The sequence below is a fragment of the Sorex fumeus genome, unplaced genomic scaffold (genome assembly GCF_029834395.1).
Source record: "Sorex fumeus unplaced genomic scaffold, SorFum_2.1 ptg000086l, whole genome shotgun sequence".
NCBI lineage: Eukaryota > Metazoa > Chordata > Mammalia > Eulipotyphla > Soricidae > Sorex > Sorex fumeus.
This window is the reverse complement of record NW_026606143.1, coordinates 17449750-17474593: the sequence shown is the minus strand read 5'-3', so window position 1 is coordinate 17474593 and position 24844 is coordinate 17449750. Positions and strand designations below refer to the sequence as shown.

At 34.8% G+C, this 24844-nt stretch overlaps 1 protein-coding gene across 1 annotated transcript in view; it reads right to left on the bottom strand.

The window, feature by feature from the left end:
* Positions 1 to 23735, bottom strand: part of DMD (dystrophin) — a 2292284-nt gene extending 2268549 nt beyond the window's left edge. Inside the window, exon 1 of the mRNA XM_056131284.1 lies at positions 23526 to 23735. Within this exon, the coding sequence (XP_055987259.1) occupies positions 23526 to 23556 (31 nt within the window). The 5' untranslated portion in view covers positions 23557 to 23735. The remainder of the gene's footprint in view (positions 1 to 23525) is intronic.
* Positions 23736 to 24844: the final 1109 nt, after the last annotated feature.

Genomic DNA, 24844 nt, shown 5'->3' with positions numbered 1-24844 from the left:
TCACTGTGAGAGAAGCTTCAGCAGGAACCAGGGCCAGAACGGGAATACCAAAGAAGACCATCAACTCCTTCCGACTCTACCTATTGGCAAACCCCTAGCAATGGACTCTTACTTAAGTATGAGCCCCATGTGGTGCAACTTAGGAGAAACTCTATAAAAGTCAACTTGAACAAAGGAAGTGTGTGTATGCACTGCCTGTGCCCATGTGTTGCTGCCCAGGGATTTGGTGCGAGAGCACATGTGTCTCCTGCATCTCCCCCTTCAGATGTATACTTTCAGATCTAATGTTGGGATGTATGCTGGGGATCCCTCTCCACTCCATAGAAGCCTGTGCTCTCTATTAGCATCTTATTCTATCTCTCTCTTCCTCCCTCCCCTCCCTCAAATTATCCAAATAAAATCTGCTAAACTTCACCGCTCATATCGAATATCGATCTTCTCCTTAAATGCTCGTCTTCTTTTCTGAGAGAAAGGCAAGCACTCGAAAAGCCTGGGTAAGATCAAGACTGATGTTCCTTTTCTGCAAGATGCAAGACTCATGGCATACTCTTACATTTCTTAGATTTCCTCAGCTTTTCGAAGATGTCAGAGGTGGATAGAAAGAAAGCAGTAGATTCCCTCCTAGAGGCTCCTGCCATTCTCCTCTGCACATTACAGCAGTCACCCAGGGACCCCCACCAGCATTAGTTCCAAAGATTTATCTTACAGAACGTACTCTCTAACAGTGTTAACAAAAGATTTCAAAAGCTTAAGAAAATAAGATCATATGATGGCTAAACTTAAAGTATCTTGCTTAAATATGCAATGTTGAAAGCTATCTATTCATAGAGCTTAAACTGAAATTAACAAAATATTATAGATGCAGGGAAAACTCATTAAATAGAATTTATTCCTAATTTCCCAAAGAATCATTTATCAGAATTGACCATTTACTTAACATCATTGAATGTTCAATCTGTATGATCGCCTTGGAATAGTTCTGAGCTACATGCAGTGTATATGATATCTAGAGCAGAGGTTCCCAAACTTATTTGATCTATCATGCCATTTTTATAATCATTCAGAGAACTGCTGAAAATCTACCTACTTTAAGGAAACAAATACTAAGTACCTTGCAATGGCAAATGAGGCCAGAGATTTTCTGGACTGTTCTGTGATCACCCCTCTGGGAGGGGGTCATATACCCACTTTGGCAAGCACTGTGGACTATGAATAAATATAACTCCTGAAATAAAGATAGGACTTAAAAGCATAAATATTATTACAGTATGTGTAAATTGCTATATTAGAAATAATAACAATTATATATATACTTATTTATATATATACTTATATATAAGTATATATACTTATACTTATATACTTATATATATAAGTATATATACTTATTTATATATATACTTATATATATATATACTTATTTCCTAAGATTTGCTCGAGCGGGCCCAGTAACGTCTCCATTGGAGACTTTGTTGTTACTGTGTCTGGCATATCCAATACTCTCGGTAGCTTGCCGGGCTCTCCGAGAGGGGCGGATGATTCGAACTGGGGTCGGCCATGTTGGCCGCTTGTAAGGCGAACGCCCTACCCGCTGTGCTATCGAATGCACCTTTCTTTCTTTCTTTCTTTCTTTCTTTCTTTCTTTCTTTCTTTCTTTCTTTCTTTCTTTTTGATTTTAGGGATCAGAACAATTGGTGCTCAGGGCTAACTTCTGGCTTTTTGCTTAAGGATAACTCCAGGTGGGGTGCAGGGTACCACAAGGGGGGGCAGGGATCAAACCAGAGCTGCACTCAAGATAAGCACCCTCCCTGCTCTACTATCTCTCCCTTGCATGCATTTCTTGACCTCCATTAGCTTGTACTCTGCACTTTGTAAGAATGAATGTGAAAAGATGGTAATACCTCATAGTAAATGATTATGAATAAGTTATTTTCAAAATGTGATAACTTCTGTTCTACTTTTGGGACCACAAGGGGCAAGCTGGCACATTGTTGGGATTTCACTCCTGACGTCATGAGCTGCCAGGCAGGGGTAGGAAACAAACGTTGACTTCCTACTTGCAAAGTATGCACAGTAACACTTTGTGCTATTTCCCACGACCCAACTTCTCCATTAAATAGATATGTAAGACACTGATAGGCTATATACAATGCTAAGTGAGAGAAACTTTTACAAACATATATATGTTCATTCGGAGAGCCCGGCAAGCTACGGAGAGTATTCGATATGCCAGACACAGTAACAACAAAGTCTCCAATGGAGACGTTACTGGGCCCGCTCGAGCAAATCGATGATCAACGGGAGGGCCTTTACTTTACTTTACTTATATATGTTCATATATATGTGTATATATATATGCTCTATATTCCTATGTAAATATTAGTTAACCAGAAACGAATTTATCATGAAGTCATGAAGTAGCGAGACTTCTGGAAATGGTATGAGATGCCACATTGAGCCTCACATATTGCAGACCTTTTAAAACCACACAACTCTATCATCTGATGCGAATACCACTGGCTGTGAACTACGTGAGTTTTAGTATTATTTTGGTATTTTACTGGTTAGAACTAGAATCTCACTTTGACAAAAGAGCTTGAAAAATATCCACAAGATCCTTTACAGCGGTTAAAGATCACTAATCTTTCTGCTCAAGATCTGGAGTTACGCCAGGATTATTGGAGACCAAATACCAGGTACCCTGGAGCGATAGCACAGCGGGTAGGGCGTCTGCCTTGCACGCAGCCAATATGGCCGACCCGAGTTCGATTCCTCCGCCCCTCTCAGAGAGCCTGGCAAGCTACCGAGAGTATTTGATATGCCAGACACAGTAACAACAAAGTCTCCAATGGAGACATTACTGGGCCCGCTCGAGCAAATCGATGATCAACGGGAGGGCCTTTACTTTACTTTACTTTAGCATATTTATTTGTTTTTGACCTGTATTTATAGGTTTTTAAAAATCTCCAATTTTATTTAATTTTTTTTGCTGTTTGGGTCACACCCAGCGATGCACAGGGGTTACTCCTGGCTCATGCACTCAGGAATTACTCTGGGAACTGCGTGGGGGACCATATGGGATGCAGGGAATCTAACCTGTGTGGATCATGTTTAAGGTGAACACTCTACCTGCTGTGCTATGGCTCCCATCCCTCTCCAATCTTTTCTTTTTTGCCTTTTGGATCACACCTGGTGATGCACAGTGGAGTTACTCCTGGCAGTGCTCAGGGGACCAAATGGGATGCTGGGAATTGAACCCAGGTCCGCAGACTGCAAGGCAAGCACCCTACCTTCTGTGCTATCTCTCCAACCCCTCTTAATCTTCTTAATTCTTTTTCTATTCTCTTCTTTATCCCACCCTTGCAGCCCCTCCCCACTGCTTGCCTATCTTTTTTTTTTGGCACACCCTGCTGTGCATAGGGCCTTACTCCAGTCACCAGGATCACTGTAGGCTGGGCTTGGGGAACCCAATGCAGTGCTTGGGTTCAAGCCCAGGTCAGGCCCTTACAATAGGAGCCGCCTAACCTCCTCTCCCATCCCCCTACCACATTTTTCTCTTCAGACCACTTACTCTTCACTCTTTACAGTTCTTTTGCCCTCTGCTGCTCTGTGGTTACAAACTGCAGATTGTTCCTGCCACAAAGGATTCATTTGCATTATAAGAACACTGTATGTCATTCTTATTAACTCAGTGGGGGGTGGGGGAGAAATCCCATCCAGAAACTGAATTCTCTCAGCAGTGGAGAAATGCATCACCATTTCCCAGGGATTCTATTGGTTCAGTGGAAGAGTGAGAAAAGGTTTGAGTCATTTTCCTCTTTCCCATATTCCACTCAAATGCCAATCTGCTGCTCTAAAAGTGCTGTAAGTACCTGGTTCCTTATTATGGACTGGGTGATGAATCTCCAAATCTTAACCTCCATCACATCAGAATGAGACTCAAGTTCTAGTAAAGGGAGAGTCTTTAAAGGGCCATTAAAGTTAAATGAGGTTAATCTGGGCCCTAAACTATGTAAGAGATTTAGGTGACAGCTAATGTGGAGGAAAATTCAAGTGAAGAGAGAAGCCTTTTATGCTCTTCTACAAAACAAAGAGAGACTCAGAAAAATGAACCCTGACCAATATCCCAAATTAGGACATTCTGTCTCTAGAACTGTAAGAAAACAAATACTTTTGTTTAAGTCACACCCAATCTACTACTTTATTATGGAAGATTTTATTATAGAAGCCCTAATAATAGCATAAGATCCTTTTTATACTCCATTTCAAATGCTTGTCTTTGAACTGAAGCCATTCCCATTTTTTCCCTTTGGAAAAGAAATACATAACTTGTTCTTGCTACTAAAATAACAACAAAATGACTAATTGTAATCATAGCTTTAGAAGGAGCTCTGTTCCTCATAGGCCTTAAGCTATTCATTTATTTACTCAGAAAGCATTAAATACCTTTATGTTTTAAGCCCTGTGGCTTATTCCTAGGCATAGCAGGGTAAAGAAAGCACAACAATAAGATGGCATTACTACCGTGATAAAGACAAATCAAACAGGTCTCACAGTCCTCATGGAAACTGGACTCATGGAAACTGTTAAAGTACACAAATAGGCAACATATAGCAAAAATGATTGTGAATTTGGAAGGTGTTTTGCCATGGGGACCCCAATATAACTCTATTATATATAACCCATATAATGCAAATGGTGATCAAATGGCACATCATCTTGTCTGGTAGTGACAACAGCTTGGGAGGTGGAATTAAGAAACAATTTCTTGCATGGAAACCAAGTTTTTTATCACTAAAATTTTGGTAAGGAGAAGAGATTTAAGAGAGAGCTATTTCAAGTTGATATGTATGGTAGTTTGGTGCTTCCACCATAGATTCTCCGCATAATGGAACAGAAGTAGGATCTAAAGACTGGAGAGAAGAGGCAGAATCAGTAAGTAGGATACACATAACACATGATATTGCATGTAACATTCATTTGCTTGTAAGATGCATACCATAATCCAACAAATCTTTCCAAAAACGTAAGGGCATTATTTTTTTTTCATTCAATGCATTTGACAGCTGTATAGCAGTGGAAAATATTTTCCAGTTTGTTAGTTATGATTAAAGATTAATTTTAAACCTGGAATAATCTATTTGGATGAACAAAGTTCTATTTTACTCATTTGTAATAATTGTATATTTCAGTACAAGGTATTTCTAAGAGAACATTTGTATTAGCCAACTTCTAATTTCCTTTAGGATCCTAAATTCATTAAATATTTTCACAAGATGGCAAGTGAAAAGATGGCAGAAATCTTTATTTTATTCAACAAAAAAAATACTGCACAAAAGAATTGCAAATACACTAATTAATGATTATTCTAATCATTTTCCCTGTTGGAATACACAATTCCTGATTGTGTATGTAGCCAGGATATGTAAACTATGGTCACCATACATGTAGCTTAGGACAAGAACTTTAGTGAACTGTTTATGACTGCCCATCCTTTCTTGCATTCCAAATAATAGACGTGTCCCCACAAAAATAATCAAATTAGGCAAAGTGCCTGCATGTTTCGTTTTTCTGTGAGCTCAACTAATAATTGCACAGTATCTTTGAAGGAAATGGCAATTAGGTCTATACTGTGTCTTTAAAATTATTAAAAATTGACTAAGCATTTGGAACATTGCTTTAAATTCCTATGCATATCAATTTTCTGGCCAATTTTTAAAAGGATAGAAATGAAAAGTATATGGAAAGTATAAACCTGTATCTCTTAAAAATGTTAATAAGAGAGTCAACATGAACTTTTTGTCTCATTGCAATTATTTTTTCTTTTCTTATTAGTTTGCCAAATCTATTAATAAATTTTACAAACATATATATATGTAGATGTACATATATACATAGAGAGAAAGAGAGAGACTACATCCCATATTTTCCATCCTAATACACTAGTAAGGTTCTTATTTGTTGTATAATCATAATCTTCTTACAACCGCCTGAAATCAGAAACTGCACCTGGTGAGCATCTTTGTCAGGGTCCTATATATGTTCACTTTTAAAGTTCACTGGGAGATTCTCATGTGAAGGTTAGGTAGCATGCTCCAAGTCGGGAGTACTCAGTGCATTGTCCTTAGACCAGGAATATCAGCCACAACTTTGAAATCTTGTTAAAATGCAAATTTTTGGCCCCATCTCAGATCTGAGGAGAGTAAAATCTAGCAATCTGTTTTGATCATCAAAAGGTGATTCCAATGTCTTAATACTATTTGAAAATCGTTTCTCGGGGTCATATTATCAACCCTATCTCCAATGTGCAACAGTTTAATGTGGGGTCAGTCTTTAAACAGCAATGATTAAAGCATATTAGATGATACAAATATCCTGCCTAAAACTTTGAGCTGACTTCCAACCTTCTTAGCACAACCCATAGCTTCATGGTAAGGTCTTCACAATATAAATCCTTTGCATATCATTGAGTGCATGGTCCAATTAATAATTTTTTAAATACACCACATTCACACAGCCCCATGTAAATATCCTTGTACATGCTCTTCGTTCTGTCTTAATGTCATTTCCTACCAGCAAACTGGAAAGTTCTCTTCCTCCTTAAACCTTAGGCCAATAAATTTTACTTTTTGAAAAGATTTTTTTTGATCTCTGAAATGTATGTAGCATAATTTTGATTTTTTAAAAATTTCGATTATTTTTATATCATTTTGAAAATATGTGATGTCACTATCAAATGATTTAAGACAAAATTAATTAAGCAGCAAAGGGTAAACAGTGACGTTATCAGTTTTAAGTATTAATTAAATAACTCAACATGGTACTATTTTAAGATCTGTGAAATATAGTCACATATAAAAGATTGTTTGCATCATGCAAAAAGAGGCAATCTAGTAGCAGATAAATAAAATATGATGGAGAGTAAACTTAGTTACTTCATTTTTCAAGTGAGAATGGTAATATAAATACACAATTTTTAAAAAATTAAATATACATAAAATTTTATAATAATTATCACTCATTTACTAAAAGTATCTATATGCAGAATATAGTTCATTGGTAAAGTCTGACTTTTTGATGTGATGAATTAGAACTTAACCCTCCTCAGTTTCTCATTCACAGTCTATATTTTCAATTTTCAAGATTATACACCAATTTCTTCAAATGTGATTGCAAGGAAAAAAATACTTAAAACTTAAATAAGGAATAATGTTATTATTTATGACCTGGATTGTTCTCTGATTTGTTATTTTTTTTTACTTCTGGCATATTAAGATTTAACATTGACTTCAAACTAAATTATGTGAATTGACTATAGAATTTGATATGTCTACTTACAATAACGTATACTTCCACTAAGGAAAAAATTAATCATGGAACTGTCATCATAAGCTGTCATGGATAAAACAATTAATCTATAGCATATAATTTATTTGGTTGAAATTCTCCAAGTTAAAATTAAATGGCCATGAGGTCCCATAAAACTCTTTTAAATATAAGTAGTAAAGTTAATTGCACTCAAAGATAAAATGTACTCAAAGTAAAATTACTATATTCATTTGCAGAGTTTTTATTTTATATTAAAGTCAGGTCAATACACCGACTACTTCAGGAAATTATTGTTATCATTCATACTAGTGCTTCTCATAAAATGCCTGGGTGCACAAGTATTTCAATAGCACGTGAATTATATGTTAACGCAATGTACAAAATACAGTTTACATTCACTTGTCAATAAAATATACTTCTTGTGCAACAGATTCAACTTAATATGAATAGACTGTTAGATTGACTCAGTAGAGGCTATTTTTATTTTAAGAGCTCCTTCAATTCCATATGGTTGAGTCATTTAATAGATATTTCTCACCTTGAGTTTGGGCATATGTGTAATGGGGCTCTATGCCTGAACACATAGTTACCCAGCAACTAACTTTCCTTTTATAAATGAGCTCTGTTCCAGATTAAAACAGATGAAAGATTTCCAATCATTGTAGCCAGCCCCTCTGGCAGGGAAATGAGCTCAGGAAGACAGCTATCTGAAACTCAATACTCCCTCGAATGGACATTCTGTTCTAAGTTCCCTTCAGGGAAACTCCAACAATAGCACAAGCAGAAGCAAACACTTTTCTTTGAGGTAGTCCATGCCAACCATTCACTTTCTTAGCAATCTGTCCTCAGACACCCAGCTGGAGGCTTACAGCTCACATCAAAAACCAGCAGGATCAGCAAGCATACACTGTAGGAACAGAAGTAAATCTGCCATTTGTACTCTCCTCTGTCTCTATCATTACCTAGTAATATAACTTCATAGATATCCAAGCTTTGTAGTCCCTCCAAGTAATCATCACAGATCAAATCCTTACATTTCTTTTAAGACCAAGAAAAATGGAGAAAACAATCTACATAAATTAAAAAAATTCTTATCTAGATTAAATAAGAAACGGTTTAGTCTGATGTGCCTAACCTCTAGAATTCACTGAGGACTGAGAATACTGATTAAATAAAGATGAGTTTCACTAGTCACTGTCTGTGATTACAATAATACACACTAGTATTTTCTATTAGACACAAGCCATTTAAGGTCTGGATATATATATTTATTTATATATATATTCAGATATGTAGTTCTTTGATAACTAAATAAAAGTAAAACAATTAAGGGGTATGTGTGGCATTTAACTGTTCATTTATGTGCCAATAAGCATTAGACACAAAGCGCTCTTAGAAACTGGTACAAGCTCTTTTCTCAAGGGTCAAGACAGTATGAAACAATCTGACATTGCCAACAGGGGATATAATAGTTAGCTTGCACTGAATTATCTAGAGTAAGTTTTCAGTCAGAACATAGAAGGATGCCATATTCTCACTAAGGGTGCCACAAATACCTTTAAGTGATGTTCTATAGTAAACACTAAAATTATATTAACTATTTTTGGAAGATAGATTGTAATAGTAAATTTTGTGTGAATGTTCCAGGAAATGGAAACAAGTCATATGTACGAAGTTACATGACTTATTTATGGAACCAAAATTACATGGCTTGGGAAAAGTATGTATGGTAGCAAATGGGAGAAAAAGAGATAAGAGACATGAGCTGGTATTTTTACAGGTGCCTACTATAAAATTTTTGAGCACTGGGACATTGGGTGTCATATTGTTGTTACAGGATTGTCTAAAGGGTGCTAATCTGGAGCAAAAAATATGATTTGTGTTCTTCAATAATAATCATTATAATTATGCAAAGCATAAAAATTATTCCCAACTTGTTTCCAGTGACTACTCACCAAGAAACTTTACATAAACTATTGTTAATGTTAACAAAATGTAATCTTCTAAAGCAACATTATTATTCCTATCTTATTAAGGATAATCAATGTTTGATATCTTCAGCTCAGAGTCAGATATAAGGTAGGCACTCAATAAATAGTAGTTAAATACTTGCTTGTCCTGAATTGCTTGGCTTGGTAGACAGTTGAAAACTCAAGTCATCTCAGGCATTGTCAGGTCCTATGACCGTTTACCAGCATAACTTCTAAATTGTCCTTCTCATATAGGCTTTTTGATAATAAACAACCTGAGGCACAATACCTCACAATGTAGGACATTTAGAACAAGGCTTAAATCATCATGACAGCTTGATCAATAAGTGATGCATGTTCCAGTATAATAGAAATGGATTGCATTCTAGAGACTTAGCACTAAAACATCCTTTGAATGTACCCTCAAGTGGTGAATTTATTAATTTACAAGTCCTGTTTGTTGATTAGGTCTGGTAAAGATACACTAGCCTTCAGGACAATAGGAATAATTAAATATTAAATGTTTTAAATATATGTTTAAAATCTCTATTTTGCAATTAGTATAGATAGGAGTTTCTAAGAAGTACACAAAGATATCTTTTATGAATTTCATCTCACCTTATCCAATGGTGAAACCTTTCAGAAACAAATAATAATGTCAATATAGGGAAATTATTTGTATAACTTATAGTTCATTTAGATTTTTATCAGTTATAACACCACAATCAGTACCATGAGTAGGTCCATTACCCTTGTGGCATGCTTACATAGAAAACTTTCTTATGGGGCTGGAGTGATAGCACAGCGAGTAGGGCATTTGCCTTGCACACAGTTAACTCGAATTCGATTCCCAGCATCTCTTATGATTCCCTGGGTACCGCCAGGAGTAATTCTTAAGGAGTAACCCCTGTGGATCACCAGGTGTGACCCAAAAAGCAAACAAAAAACAACAACTTTCTTACTACTAGTCTGTAGTAACCAAAAATTACTCCTAGTCACTATAATATTATTATTCAACATAATAATGCTATCAAAATGGAATAAGACAATATTTAGAGTTGAGATTATTTTATTTAACATAATGTTCCTTAATTACATCAGTTATTATATGGAGCACCAACAGGTTATTACTCTTTATTGATGAGTAGTATTTTATGATTTGTATGCACCATAGTTTTACGTTCATCTACTTATAGATGGCCATTTTTGCTGTCTACAGTTTCTGGTTTTGGAAAAATGGCTGGCATGAGTATTCATGCACAAATTTTGCATGAATATAAGTGACCTTATCCTGGGATAAATATACAAAAGGAAGAATCAATGGACTGGTTGACAATGATATGCTTAGTTTCAGAAGAATTTCACAAACATTCCTAAAGTGGTTGTAGAGCTGTATGTGCTCTTATATGTTATATTAGAAATTTTGCATCCGTGTCAGCTTTAGTATGGTCACTTTTAAAAATATACTTGTAAGTAATATATATGTGATTAAGTAGCAACATGATGATTTAATATATATATAGACAGTTAAATAATTAGGGCTGGAGCGATAGCACAGCGGGTAGGGCGTCTGCCTTGCACGCAGCCAACATGGCCGACCCGAGTTCGATTCCTCCGCCCCTCTCGGAGAGCCCGGCAAGCTACCGAGAGTATTTGGATATGCCAGACACAGTAACAACAAATAATTATAATAGTCAATATAAATTAACATATACTTTCATCACATAGTTGATTTTTGTATGTCATAAGTGCACCAAAATATATTCAATTAGCATATCACCAATATTCTGCACAGTCATGCTGTGCACTAGATTTTTAGGGTTATTCATTGTACATAACTTCCACTTTGTACACTTTGATCAATACTGCCCCATTTCCCATCCCTGGTCTAATCTCTGTTTCTATTATATGACTTTCTCTGATTCTACCTATCACTGAAGTGCAGTTTCTTTTCTGTGTATCTAACTTAAAGTTGTCCTTTCCTTATGAAATGTGGGCACTGTTAGAAATAATGTTATTTCCATACAGCATAATTTATTATATTTCAGCACTCTTTTGGCCTTTCCCAAAGGGAATATTTGCAATTTCCCTTTGACTTTCCCTGCTTCCCTAATCCCCAGGACAAATTACTTAACGGTCATTGACTCTTGTGCTTTATAACATCTTAAAACTACTTCTACACTCAAAATCATAATTCAAGTTCTTTCAGATTATGAAGAAAGTCTCTTCTTCAAGAGACAGATTAGCCAAGAGGAACTTATTTCAGTATATTCATAGACAGCAAGTAGAAATAAAGGAGAGCAACTGTCTGAGATAGAAAAAAAATATGTACTCAGTGCAGAATCAAGGAAGACTATCTTAGGTATGCAGGACACAGTGAACGTTGATGACTCTTGTCATGAGTTCAAGAGAAAAAGGGAGAATATTTTTATTGGTTTTCATGACCAATAAAATTTTTAATGACCAATAGTTTTATTGGTTTTAATTTTCTTTTTATATCACCTACACTAATTCAGGTGAATTTAATAACATAACAAATATGTTATTAAATATATTTAACAAATATAACAAAATGACAAATATATAATCTAGAAAAATAGCAAAGCAAAACATATTAAAGATAAAATCATGTCTCTCTTGATTACATGTATTTATTTCATCCATCATACAAATCAAAGTATCTTTTCTAAGGCAGCTCAGATAGAGAAGGGAGCACCAAATAAAGGGTGTTGGGAGGATACTCCCAGGATGGGAGATGTGTGCTGAGAGTAGATTATAGACCGAACATGATTGCCACTCAATGCCTCTTTTGCAAGCCACAGCACTCAAAAGGAGAGAGAGAAAAAAGGGAATGCCCTGCCACAGAGGCAGGGTGGGATGGGGGGAATAGGGGTTAGGAGGGATACTGGGATCAGTGGTGGTGGAGAATGGACACAAGTGGAGGAATGGGTATTCAATCATTGTATAACTGAAACCCAAGCACAAAAATTTGTAAGTCTACAACTGTACCTCATGGTGTTTCACTAATAAAAATTAGAAAAATAAAAAAAATTTAAAAAGTACCTTTTCTAGGAAAAATAGAATCACACAATCTCATTGTAGGAAAATGAATAAAGAAAATACAAAGCTGATTAAAATAAAAACAAATTCTATCTGATTGTTATTTTTAAAAATTAATACAAATTAGTGTGATTTATAGCATTTAACTATTAAAAATTATTTACACATTTTATATAAAGCAATGCTACACTAGGATGAACCAAAATCCCTTTGACTGAAATAAAATAACTGGATCTATGTAAATATACCACTCATGAAATCTATTTAGATATCAAAGATCAATGAAATGGCCTTAGAAGAAGTTGCAGTCTAAATAACAGTAAAAAATTAATTCCTGATATCTTGATTTGAAAGTAAATTATTAAACAGCACTAAACAATCTATACAATGAAGAATAGATTGATGGTTAAATATCTTTACTTAAAATCAGTCATAACATTATGGGTTATTTGTGGGAGTGTTACTGACTTACTCTTATGTCATACTCATATATACATGTCTATGTATCTCAAATAATTCTGAATCAACACTGTATCTGTCATCTTTTTAATGTCTAGATATATGCACATACTTACTTGCTAATGACATGAAGACTTAAATGCTAACAAAGCCAGGCAAGATCCTTTCTGTTTGTAGATAACAGAGGTTTAAAGATCACAAGTGGCAGAGAACATATCTGCAATGGGCAAGTCTCAAAATTTGATTCCCCAGTACCACATAATTCCAAGCACCACCAAGTGTGATCCCACAGAGTTGACATTACTGTCAACTTTAATGTTGACAGAGTTGACATTACTGTCAACATTACTGTGCAGGGTGTACACTGCTTAACTACAAAGGTATCATTTAATTTATAGCTTAGCACCATTTTACTGGTGCACTCAAGTAATGTGTATAGTATAGTATATGGAGTGGCTGCTATATACTGTAAATCACTGTAAAACCTGAAGGACGAATGAAGAAAATCTACTCTATGTAAAAAATGCAATAGAAATATTTTAAAAATGTAAACAAATAGTTGCTTAGATAAATACTATCCAGGATAGTATTTTTCATTATCAAGGAAATCCATACAAATATGTTCTGTTCACAGAACTAAGCTCTATTCATGAGGGTCCAGTTCTCAGGTGTTTCTATTCTGGCCCATTTGTGAGAGTACATAACTAAAGTGCAAATTGAGAGATATTAAGTCTGTACATTCTAAGGAAGCTGAAGATGACAAAATAAAAATATAAAGGGTTGTTTTAGTTTTTGTTCTCTGAGTTTTTCAAGTTCTCATAGTAAGAAAATAGAGATAAGAAATAAATAAGCAAGGTAGGAGATTTATTATGGATATCCTTACAGATAGCTCCTTTCAAGACACTGAAGATAAAGGGTTGGTCAGGCAACTCAGTCTACATATAAAAGTGAGGTTATAAAGCATTTGAATAAACAAATAAAATGTTTAATAATTTTTAAAGAAACTTCTCAGAAGAAATATTTAATTTCTTAAAAAATATCAATATTCCTTCACTTGATGTTTAATCCTACCCTTCTCAGAGCTCAGAGAGATCCATTCTTTCTTTTTTTTTATTAGTGAAACACAATGAGGTATAGTTGTAGACTTACAAAATTTCGTGCTTGGGTTTCAGTTATACAATGATTGAGTACCCATTCCTCCACCAGTACCCATTCTCCACCACCAATGATCCCAGTAGCCCTCCCACCTCCTCATCCCATCCTCCCCAAGAGAGATCCTTTCTTTATCAAAATATGAGTAGCAGATAATGAACCTTGATTCTTTAGTTCATTTTTCCATTGTTCACATGTGGACTCCAACTAGTACTAGCAGAGGTACCTTAAAAAATATTTGGGCTGGGGGCTGGAGCAATAGCACAGTGGGTAGGGCGTTTGGCTTGCACATGTCCGACCTGGGTTCAATTTCCAGAATCCCATATGGTCCCCTGAGCACTTCCAGGAGTAATTCCTGAGTACAGAGCCAGGAGTAACCCCTGTGCATAACCAAGTGTGACCCAAAAAGCAAAAAAAAAATTATTTGGGCTGTAGAGATAGCAAAAATTTTAAGCTTCTTTCTTTGTGTGCAGTTGGCTTGGGTTCATTTCTCAGCATCCAATATGGTTCTTGAAGTACCCCAGAATTTATCTGAGCACAGGCAGAAGTAACCCCTGAGTCTTTCTGGATATAACCCCCAAAGCAAATATTTTATATGTTTATGTATCTATATACCTATACCTATATATCTTCCCAGTTCTAGGAAAAGTATTTAAATTTCTTGAAATTCAGTATACTCATCTGCTAATATTTATGATGATCTCTCTGGAGTTCTAGAATTGTAATAGGAATTTATATTAATATATGTATATATACACACATATGATACACATATATATTATTCATTTATTGGATCAAGTGGGCACCAGTAATGTCTCACAACAAATTGTGATACTTGCTACTGTTTTTAGCAAATCGAATAGGTCATGGGTAGCTTGCCAGCCTTTGCTATGCAGGCGAGATATTCTTGGTAGCTTGCCAGGCACTCCAAGAGAGGCGGAGGAATCAAACCCGAGTCAAAACTATATAAATTGAATATGTATAATTTCATGCTTTGATGTACATATATACTGCAAAATGATCACCACAAAAAAGTTAACAACCATTACCTTATATACTTTCATTTTCTTAGTGGTAAGGACAGACATCACCTTGTATAGTTTCCTTTTTAAGTGGTAAGAAGTTTTAAAATGCACTTTCTTAGAAAATTTCACTAATAGTATTGTTTATTATACTCATATTCTAGAAACTCTTTTTAGGACAGGCTTGATAAATATTACATATTATCTTTTTGTTTGTTGTTTTGGGGCACACATGGTGATATTCAGGGCTTATTTCTGACTCTTCACTCAGAGATCACTACCAGTGATTCTCAGGGAACCATATAGAGTGCTGGGGATTGAACTTGGGTCATCTGAATACAAGGCAAATTCCCTACCCACTGTACTATTTCTCCGGTCCCCATACATACAATTTTTGAATATAAAGAAAACCAGAACCTGGAACACTGAGCCTCATATATAGCTACACCTAAAGAGGGTACTGTCAATAACTGCTCGACAGTAGGGGCAGACAAAGTCTTACTAACTTGTCTATGAACCACTTGCTTTTATTATTCTCTATTTAGATATCTATATACAGATACTAAAGTCTATTTGTAAAGCTGAATCCTTCAGTGAGAACTTCCACAATGATAATATACATAAGAAATCATTTATAGTTTATTTGAACTTCACTTTATAATTCTCTTGACATATGATAATAGTTGTATTTACAAGGATATATGGGCTACTTTTCTCTGACTTACAGAGTTGTATGCTCATAAAAGGCAGAGAGAACATAGCAGGGATTCCACAATGTTTATTTATAAGCAAGAAAACCCAAATAGTAAAAATGTTGCTCAATATCATATTAATATACTTGTTAGTCTTACTTCCCCCAAAGTAACTGATAAGTACATGACAGACTTCTGTAAATAAATTTCAATTACTCAAGCGCCTTCTATATCTACAATTGTAGTTTAATTTAAGTAAACTTTTAATGATTTTGATATATTTTAGAATATTTTTCTAGGGTCAGGGAACTAGTACAGCAGTTATGGTGCTTGCTTGTTTTCCATGCTGGTGATCCAGGTTCCATATTGGGCACCATATATAGTCCTCTGAAATTATCAGGGGTGCTACCTGAGCACAAGACTAAGCCCTGAACGGGATCACATACTGGGTATGATTCAAAAATCAGTTAAACAATCGAAAAGACTTGTTCTTCAAACTCATTTTCCTCTTGAACACATATTTACACTATTTCTCTCCCCTTGGATTCTTTTTTTGAAAAAAAAAAGAAAAAGAAATTGGGGGCACAACCAGCAGGGCTCAGGTCTTTCTCCAGGCTCTACTTAGGAATTAATTTCACTACTAATGTAGATTTGTTGGAGAGGACCATACAGAGTGCGGGGGATTGAACTTTGGCTGCTTGAAATGCCTGTGTCCTAACCACTGTACTATATCTCTGGCCCCATCTTCCCTCACATCCTTCTAAGCAAATTTCATTCGATAAAAATTATCTTTCTTCACTAAAAAGAAACACTAGATTTAAAGATAATGAATTTTACTAATGGTTCCCAAGAAATCTTAAATATTTCTCCAATAAGCATCTATTTAACTAAAATAGCATTAAATAAAGTGCAAACTTACCTTGTCATATCTGTGCAATTCTGTATTCTCTAAAGGATAATTTTTCATATTGCTTAACAACTCTGACTGAGAAATTGAAATTCAGACTATGATAAATGTTTTACACTGAAGGCTCATTTCATTATCCAGTAGTCAGTTGAAATGGGGTTTCCGAAGAAAGTATTTTTAGGAAGCGCAGAGTACAGGAAAAAGCTGAATACATTATACAATTTAAATATTTATTGAAGATTTTCTACTAAGGCAACATTTTGCTACTATCTCACAGAAATAGCAATATGGGAGAAGAAATTAGGGGTAAATAGATGGCAGAGTCTGTGGAAAGTGAGATCCTCATTTATAAAGTCATTAAACTGAAGATTGAAAGGAACACTCCTCTTTACAGAAATATTATTTTGCTTAGGATTTTGTCATTCTCTCTAGACTTGTCTTCTATGAGTTTTTGAAGTACTCTTGTATCCCTTATTGAATTCCTGACCTCCATCTCTTCAAACTCTATGGTATTTCTAGTCAGTTTCATCCATACTCGAAGGTTCCACATTAAGTCTCCAACAATGGCTTCATTTCTGAACTCCGAGTCCCTATATCTCCACAGTATTCAACCCCCTCTCAAAACTTAGCATCCATTTCTCCAATCTTCTGATCATTCCAGCATACTCTCAATTTTTTTCCTTATAAGTAGGACCATTATCCACCCAACTCTATGTAATGGAGGACACCATGTTCAATTAAACTACAATTCCTAGTGATTCTCATATTAAATATTGAATAATTCCACTATGTTGGTGCCTGGAGACTCCATCAGATTAGAAATTTCAGACTGATAGCTCCTAATCTACCACTAGCACCAAATATCTTCTTGACAAAAGAATGACATCCCTTTATTTTCTTTTTCTGGTACTAGTGCTAAGGAAAACACAGAGCCTTACAGATGACTGGTATAAATTCCACCCCTGAGCTACATTCAGATTTCAGAATGATGCACCTTAAACATACACATATATTGTTATAGCACTCCCTAATTGAAACTCCCTTAAAAGGTCACTTTATGTCTTATAAAGATGTTATGATACAGAAAAAAATTCCAATGACCTCTGAGATACTTGGGTGATGGTTCACCTGCCTCTTGTTCCAAACTGTCCATTATATAAAGTCAAGGAAAATGGAAGTTCTCTTACTTCTTTTTCCACAGCAAACTATAACTGTGTTCCCTCTAACAGTGCTATTTTCCCTTTCGTGTTTGTCCCAATTCTTTCTTTGGCATCTCGCTTCGAACATTATCTTCTTAGCAATCCCTTTCCAATATCAAATCCTAGTCTAGGTCTCATACATTGTTAAACCAGCTGATTGAAGGATCCTTAAGCCAAATGCAATTTAATCACTCTGTGAATATTTAATATATATTCTCGCTGAATTTTTAATCTCAGAAAATTCTCTTGTTTAGAATACTATCTGAAAACTCCACAGCACAGTGCCTGTGAAAAAATTAGCACTACATAGATATTAGTTGCAAAATAAATAATAAATCATTCCTTCCTTTAAACAATGGTCACGCAAGCCCACACAATACAAACTTGATGGTATCACTGTAGATGTTTTAATTTCTGGATCTATTTGGGGAGCAAATTTATATCCAGACATTTAATGTAAAACATAGGGAAGTCCATAGGCTTGAGTGAAGGCAATTTGGTGATAACACTTGGTGTTCTCTGACATAACCCTTGAGAGACGAAGCGTGCACTCCCAATCCGAAAGAATCCTTTGGCTCATCAGCAGCTGTTCACGGGGCTCCTGACCTGCCCTTCAGGCAACACTAAATAAGGATCCCCCAGCTGTCTGAGCTTCCAGTAAGTGCCTTAAGTTAACCACCTGCATGCCAACATTGCTTTTATCTGGTTACGCTTCTCCTCTTCCCTTTTCAGTCCAAGATATTTTCCAACTCATGGAACCCATTGCAATGAACCACATTAAAAGGCAATTTGTATCAGTTCCTTGCCTATTTTGATAACATTTTGGTCCACTAAGTCGCCAAATTATTTCTAACTATGCCTTCTTATCCATCAATCAAAACAAAAGGAATTGATTCAACTTGACTTTGACTAAACTACTTGGGCAGTTTTAACGTATATCCCCCCACTTTGTTTATTCCTTTAGTTTGACCGCTCACAATTTCCAAGACTAGAATCTGCACAGATCTGCACTTGCAAGTGTGTTGCTTCCCGTGCTGTGCTGACCTTTAAATCAGCACTTAGTTCACTTAGGTGGTTTTGCCTCTGTAATCTGATAAAGCAGCAGGCAAGTTGTGTGCAAATATAAATGTGTGCCAAGAAATGAGCGAAAAACGAGTGATGTTTATGCCCTTTTATAGTCCTGATTCTATGACAGTCTTAACTAAAAACAGAGTGTAAGGGAGGGAAAATAATTTAAAACAAAGCAAAGCAAAAGGAAAGGAGACGGTGAAACATTCCAAATATATAATATGAGACATTAAAATGCTAATTATATTCAATTAATTCTGGCATTTTATGAAAATCAAATATTTCATAATGGAAAAAGAAAATATATGTAAAAAGTGAATAGAAACTGACAAAAGACAGCATGCCATTTTGGCATATATAAAGTCCTCCTGGTTGTAATAACCATTAGATTAAGTGACAATTACATGCAAAGTAAAAGGTAATTCAAACATCTGATTTTTTATGGTTGTTTTAAAGTTCTGTTAATCCCATTGAACACCCATTTAAACACAATTCACTTTCTGAACTTTTTACATGGATAAACATTGGCTTTCATAATGCACTTCACTCTTCCTCTTATTCACCAGGATGTCAGTTTTCTATTTAAATTGATTAACTAAGATAAAATTAAAAAGAGGCAACACAGTTCTCAAACTCTTTTGCTTGCATAGTAACAGCATATTAAATCTCATAAGTCCAAGATGTACTACAGCATTAAAAGTATATGAAGGAGAAGTAGTCATTTTCAGCATTATTTCTTTAAATTTTTTTCTTTGCATTATGAAAAATCCAAATATTGATTTTAGTACTACTTCTAGAAGACTCATGGAAGAACCACAAAAATAACATTAAGGGCAATATTTTACCAACAGAGCAGAGAAATGACAGTTCTGTTCCAGCTGTAGGATAATTCTTGATTATCCCCCCATTTCATTAGTGAACAATGGGGCGCACAATGAAAACCGATCTGAGACACTGATAAAAAAAAGACAAAATATACTGAAAGATACTAGGAAGGAACAGATTTCCAAACTCAACATGCATTGCTAGGAATTCTTGTTTTCTTGGGACTTAATATCTGGACGTGTAACCAACAAAGTCACTTTATGGGAATGCAGGAATATTACAGAAATTTCTTGTGTGTTCTTTCAGAAATTCTAAGGTACTCCTAGTAAATGGCATCAAAATAACAGAAGACTATGAACAGCTTTTCTTTCTTAAAATGGTGGCTAAATAGATGACATCTCAGCTTCTGGAAAGAGAGCCTTTGGTTTTGTTAATGGGCACGAAGTAAGGTTCCTTTCTAATGCTCATTTTCATCTGCATGCTGAGTATTATCATTGTGACTGAGAAACTTAAACTGTATTCTTAATATACTGAAGCCACATATTTTCCCCTCATCCCTATTCTCGACAGTAATCTTGAAAAAGAAAGTCTATGCTATTAAGAGTTAAGGGATTTCAGAATCTCTGGAGGAACCAAGTGGTTTAAGTAAAGCATATTCAAAGTCATTATATGCTGCACTGTGTGGGGAAAACAAGCTTTTCAGAAAACCATGAGCCAAGAAAGTTAAACTGTTCATCTTTGATTGAAGTTCTCATATGAGAGATTCACAAAGAGCAGAGTTATTCCCCGCCTCTTTAAAATATTAGACACTCTAAGGACAGTTCTACATGTGATATAACTTGGGCAGTTCTACATGTGACATAACCATAGGCAAAACCTGCAAAAGTGCTCTCCAAATTGTTGAAAAAACTAACTACACTATAATACTCTCAATTTAACTTTCACATTTATATTAAAATTAAACTTCAGAACTCCAAGTAATTATGAGCATCATACTACCAGTATTGTATATAGTGAGGCTCCACAGAAGTTTAACTTAAAGATGTTGTTAAATAAGGAAAAAGGTGAAGACTGCAAGGAGTTTGTGTCTTGAAGAACAGTCTGCTGCATGAATAGTCCCCAAAGAAAAACATTTTCATAAAATTCTGCTAAGGAACTTGGTAGCATTTAATAAAATGTCTTCTTATTTCCCAAACTGAATCCCATGACCTTCCCAACAAAATATGAACCAGCTGCCTTGATAACAACACAAATCTCCTAGGACTGTACTAGAACTTTGTGAGAAAGAAAACCATCACCTTCCTGTGAATCCAATCAAAACCCGAATGTGCTGTATAAAAATAAACCAAGGTCATCATTATTTCTTCTCATTGTGATTTGGCTTGCTATCAAATTACATACCCTGTATATCTGAAATAACTCTCCCGCCTCCATTAACTGAGTTTGACATCACTTTAATCAATGTATCTTTTCAGAATGAAAGGCAGAAATGTCAAATTCCTCCCATTATAAATTCTTTTAACTCTCTAATCTGCATTAAGTAAAAGGCTGTATTTGAGAAATAATATATGCCTTAAAGAAATATAGTTTGCATCAAAATTATTCTAAGATATGACTGGGAAAAGATTCAACCACAAAGATTCTTCACACCGAGGTGATTTCCATGAAACTTTTAAAGATTTAGTCTTAAAACTCATTATATACACTGGCTCATCTGAATGTCTGACCAAATTTTATAGTTATAATTTTTATTATGTTTTCTGAGTTCCCTTCCTTCATATTTATAATGGGTAGATTCATAAAATTTGAAATCTAATCTTTTTTTTGTGGTTTGTTATATCTTGTCAGATGGGACACATCTTAATCTCATCAATTATTTTAAAAATATATATTAAAAACCCAAACAGAAGTCATGAACAGAGAATTATCTTAAAGGAAGATAAATTTTCAACTAGATTTTCTTAAGCAACTTAGCACTATATTTTAAATTTGTATTATATTTTATATACAGACATATATTCTCATACCAAAATATAATATTCTTAGAATTATTATAGATTAAATAATCTACTGAAATATGAAATTTTAAAAAATTAAATTAGGGAAATATCACAGTAGAAGGTGACAGAATAAAAATTTGAGAAAGTACTTTGTTTTATTTTTATGATAAAAATAACAGTTAAGACAATAAAATAGAAAACTTTAAAACCTAACTTCAAAAAAAAGTTTCAATCTCCTTTTATTAAAGCACACAGTTGGCTATAAACCTGATAAATTTTTTCACATGTAGCAAATAAGTTAAAATACAAGTCCCCAAATGAATACTCTAGGACTACAGAGGAAGATAAAATAATCCCTTTGCACAAATTATCAATTTATATTTCAGTTCTTTCTAGCTGTATTACTAGTATCAAACAATACTTCTTAAAAAATAAATTTTCAAAAAACATGGTGTTGTGAGTAGAATTTTTCAGATTATAATTGATAATCTTAAAAAAGTCACTCTCATTTGAGAATTATTAAATAGGATATTCTAGGTTTTTCTTGTTTAACTTCAGAAATGTATTTTATTATATTTATCAATTGAGAACTGGTAAGTGGTTTTAACTTTGTAGGTATGTGGATGAATAGATTCACTGTTGTATGCATATTGTAAAGAACAATTGTATGTCATTATGTACTTGAAGTTTTAGCAAATGACATTTTTAGTTAGAAAACAATAGTGATGCTCACCCAAGGTATTCATAAAATAAATAAGTTACATTAAAACTAGTTTCAGATCAGGTAGGACCTGATTATTATTAATAAATACAAACTCACAATGCTAATTTCACAAATTTTTCTCAGAGGCTAAACTTCTATTCTGAATCATTTTCCAGAAGTTTAAAGTAGAAATTATGAGCTAATTTTTTCATTTTTAATTATAGGCATTGCCCTCATACCTATTTCTGTATAACCATAACCCACAAGTCAAAGGACAGAAAAAACCTTCATCTCTTTGGCACACATTGTACATCTCATACATTATACATACTATTTTTACAACAAGCCACAGTAATTTTTAATTTTTCATTAGTCATCATGACTTTCTTAATATACAAAATAATTGTATCTTTTTTTATAAAAGTCAAACTAAAAAGCATTACTAAAAAGTTAGGTCATTAACATATATGAAAGAACATTATAACCCTTTGGTGAACTACTATTAGACATCCCCAGTGGTTGATGTTCTTTACTGGCATAACCAGTCATCTGCTAGAGCATATAGTGCCATTAATTGAAAGAAATTTCATGATATGTTACAGAAAAGACTATTTCATGCTATATAAGAAAGGGACTTTAAAAAAATATGACAATATTTTTCCCAACTTCCATTTACCAGTCTTGACTCTTCTGTATTTCCCCCAATGAACTTCTAGACTTTAAAACTTTAAGTTTCCACACATTGTTTCTATAAAGCAATTAGTTCATTGTGAAAATGTCATATTCACTACCTCAGTTGTAAGCATTACAAAATACTTACATTTCCAATAATCAAGATAACTAAGACATACAAACTGTTTTCAGCAAGTAAAATGGTTTGTTACAAAAGTCTACGACAGTAATGAATAAAAAGGATTGATTACATCTGCAAAGAAAGATGTTCAAACACCGCCTCTCTTCTACTGAAGTTTTCCAACAAGAAATGTATACCTGCATATATATATGTCAGTATATATGCATTTAAGCTTATTCATAGAGCTGGAATAATTTAAAGTCAATCTGTCTTAACTACTGAGCTTGTCACAAACAATGCTATGACATAGTTTAAAACACATATATTTTAGTTACTTTGTACTTACAACAATCCTCTACTTCTTCCCACCAAATCATTTGGGGAGAAAAGAGTGTATCAAGGCAGCAATAAAAATCTTGGTAAACTTTCTTCCAACTTTATTTCTCCAGTAGTAGATTTAGGAGTGATGAGAAGCCAATAAACATCAGCAGCCTTAAGAAAAATAATAATCAGTTTTCCCTATTAGTTTTCTTCCGAAGCCAATTGTCTCCAAGATCTGAGCTCTGAAAGGGGAGAGTGAGTGATCCTAACCCTGAGTGAGTCAACATGGTAACTGAAGCCAGGATTCTGTAAAGGCCCCTGGATATTTCACATTCCAGGACCTGCGCAGAAGCCAGTGACCCGCCTTTTCTCTCAAGTTGGTTTCCCATAATAGGACTGTCCATGGACACTACATATAAGGTTGTGCTTCCCGCATGGCAAGCCTTGTGAGTTCAAATAATGTGCAACTGTGTCCTGATTAATATCCAAACCAGAATAGCACAGTGGACTTGGTACTGGTGCACAAAGAGTTCTAAACATAAAAACTTTTCAGAGCTAAACTCTGACAATACTTTCTGTATCTTCCATGCACTTCTAATGTGACAGCAGAAAAATTCTGATAAAGAATAAACTTTCAAAAACCTTTCCTCTTTATTTTTCTCCTCTCAGCTCTAAAAAATTTGCTTCACTGAACAAAAAGAAATGCGCCAAATAATCTATGCATTCGTTATTTATCCACTGTCTGTCTCCCCAACTTAATTTCTACCCTGGGGAGCCAATCAAAAGTCATGTATTGGTGATGCCAACAGTATGAATAAGAGAAGCAGCAGCAGAATTCGGCAGCTGAGCTCTGAAGGTGAAGTATGTACAAATCTCATGGGACAAGGTTTCTGTGAAAATAAAGAAAACTCCTAACAGAACCAAGAAATGATTATCCTGAAATGCTAAATTTGCAGGGTAGCTTATGACAAAAACTTAATTGTTATTAATAAAGTACTTTTCCTGAAGTTCTCTGGTGATCATTATTAAAACACCATTCTCTCAGAGAATGCCTTTATAATCAATTATTTAATGATTCCAGTTAAAGTTTTCTTTACTGTCAAATGAAAACAGTTGAAATATTTCATTCAGGGGCTACAAGATAGTGCAATGGATGTCATCGATCCTGGGTACCATGTGGTCCCCATAGCATTCTCAGAGGCATCCCTGGAGGAGGCTGAGCACTACCAAGTAGTAGAAGAATATAATTCCCACTCAGGACTGGAGCAGTGACACATCCTCAGGCACTCAAATTGAACCTGCCACACTGGTTGAGACTCATCAGAGGCCCCCTGAGCTTGGGAG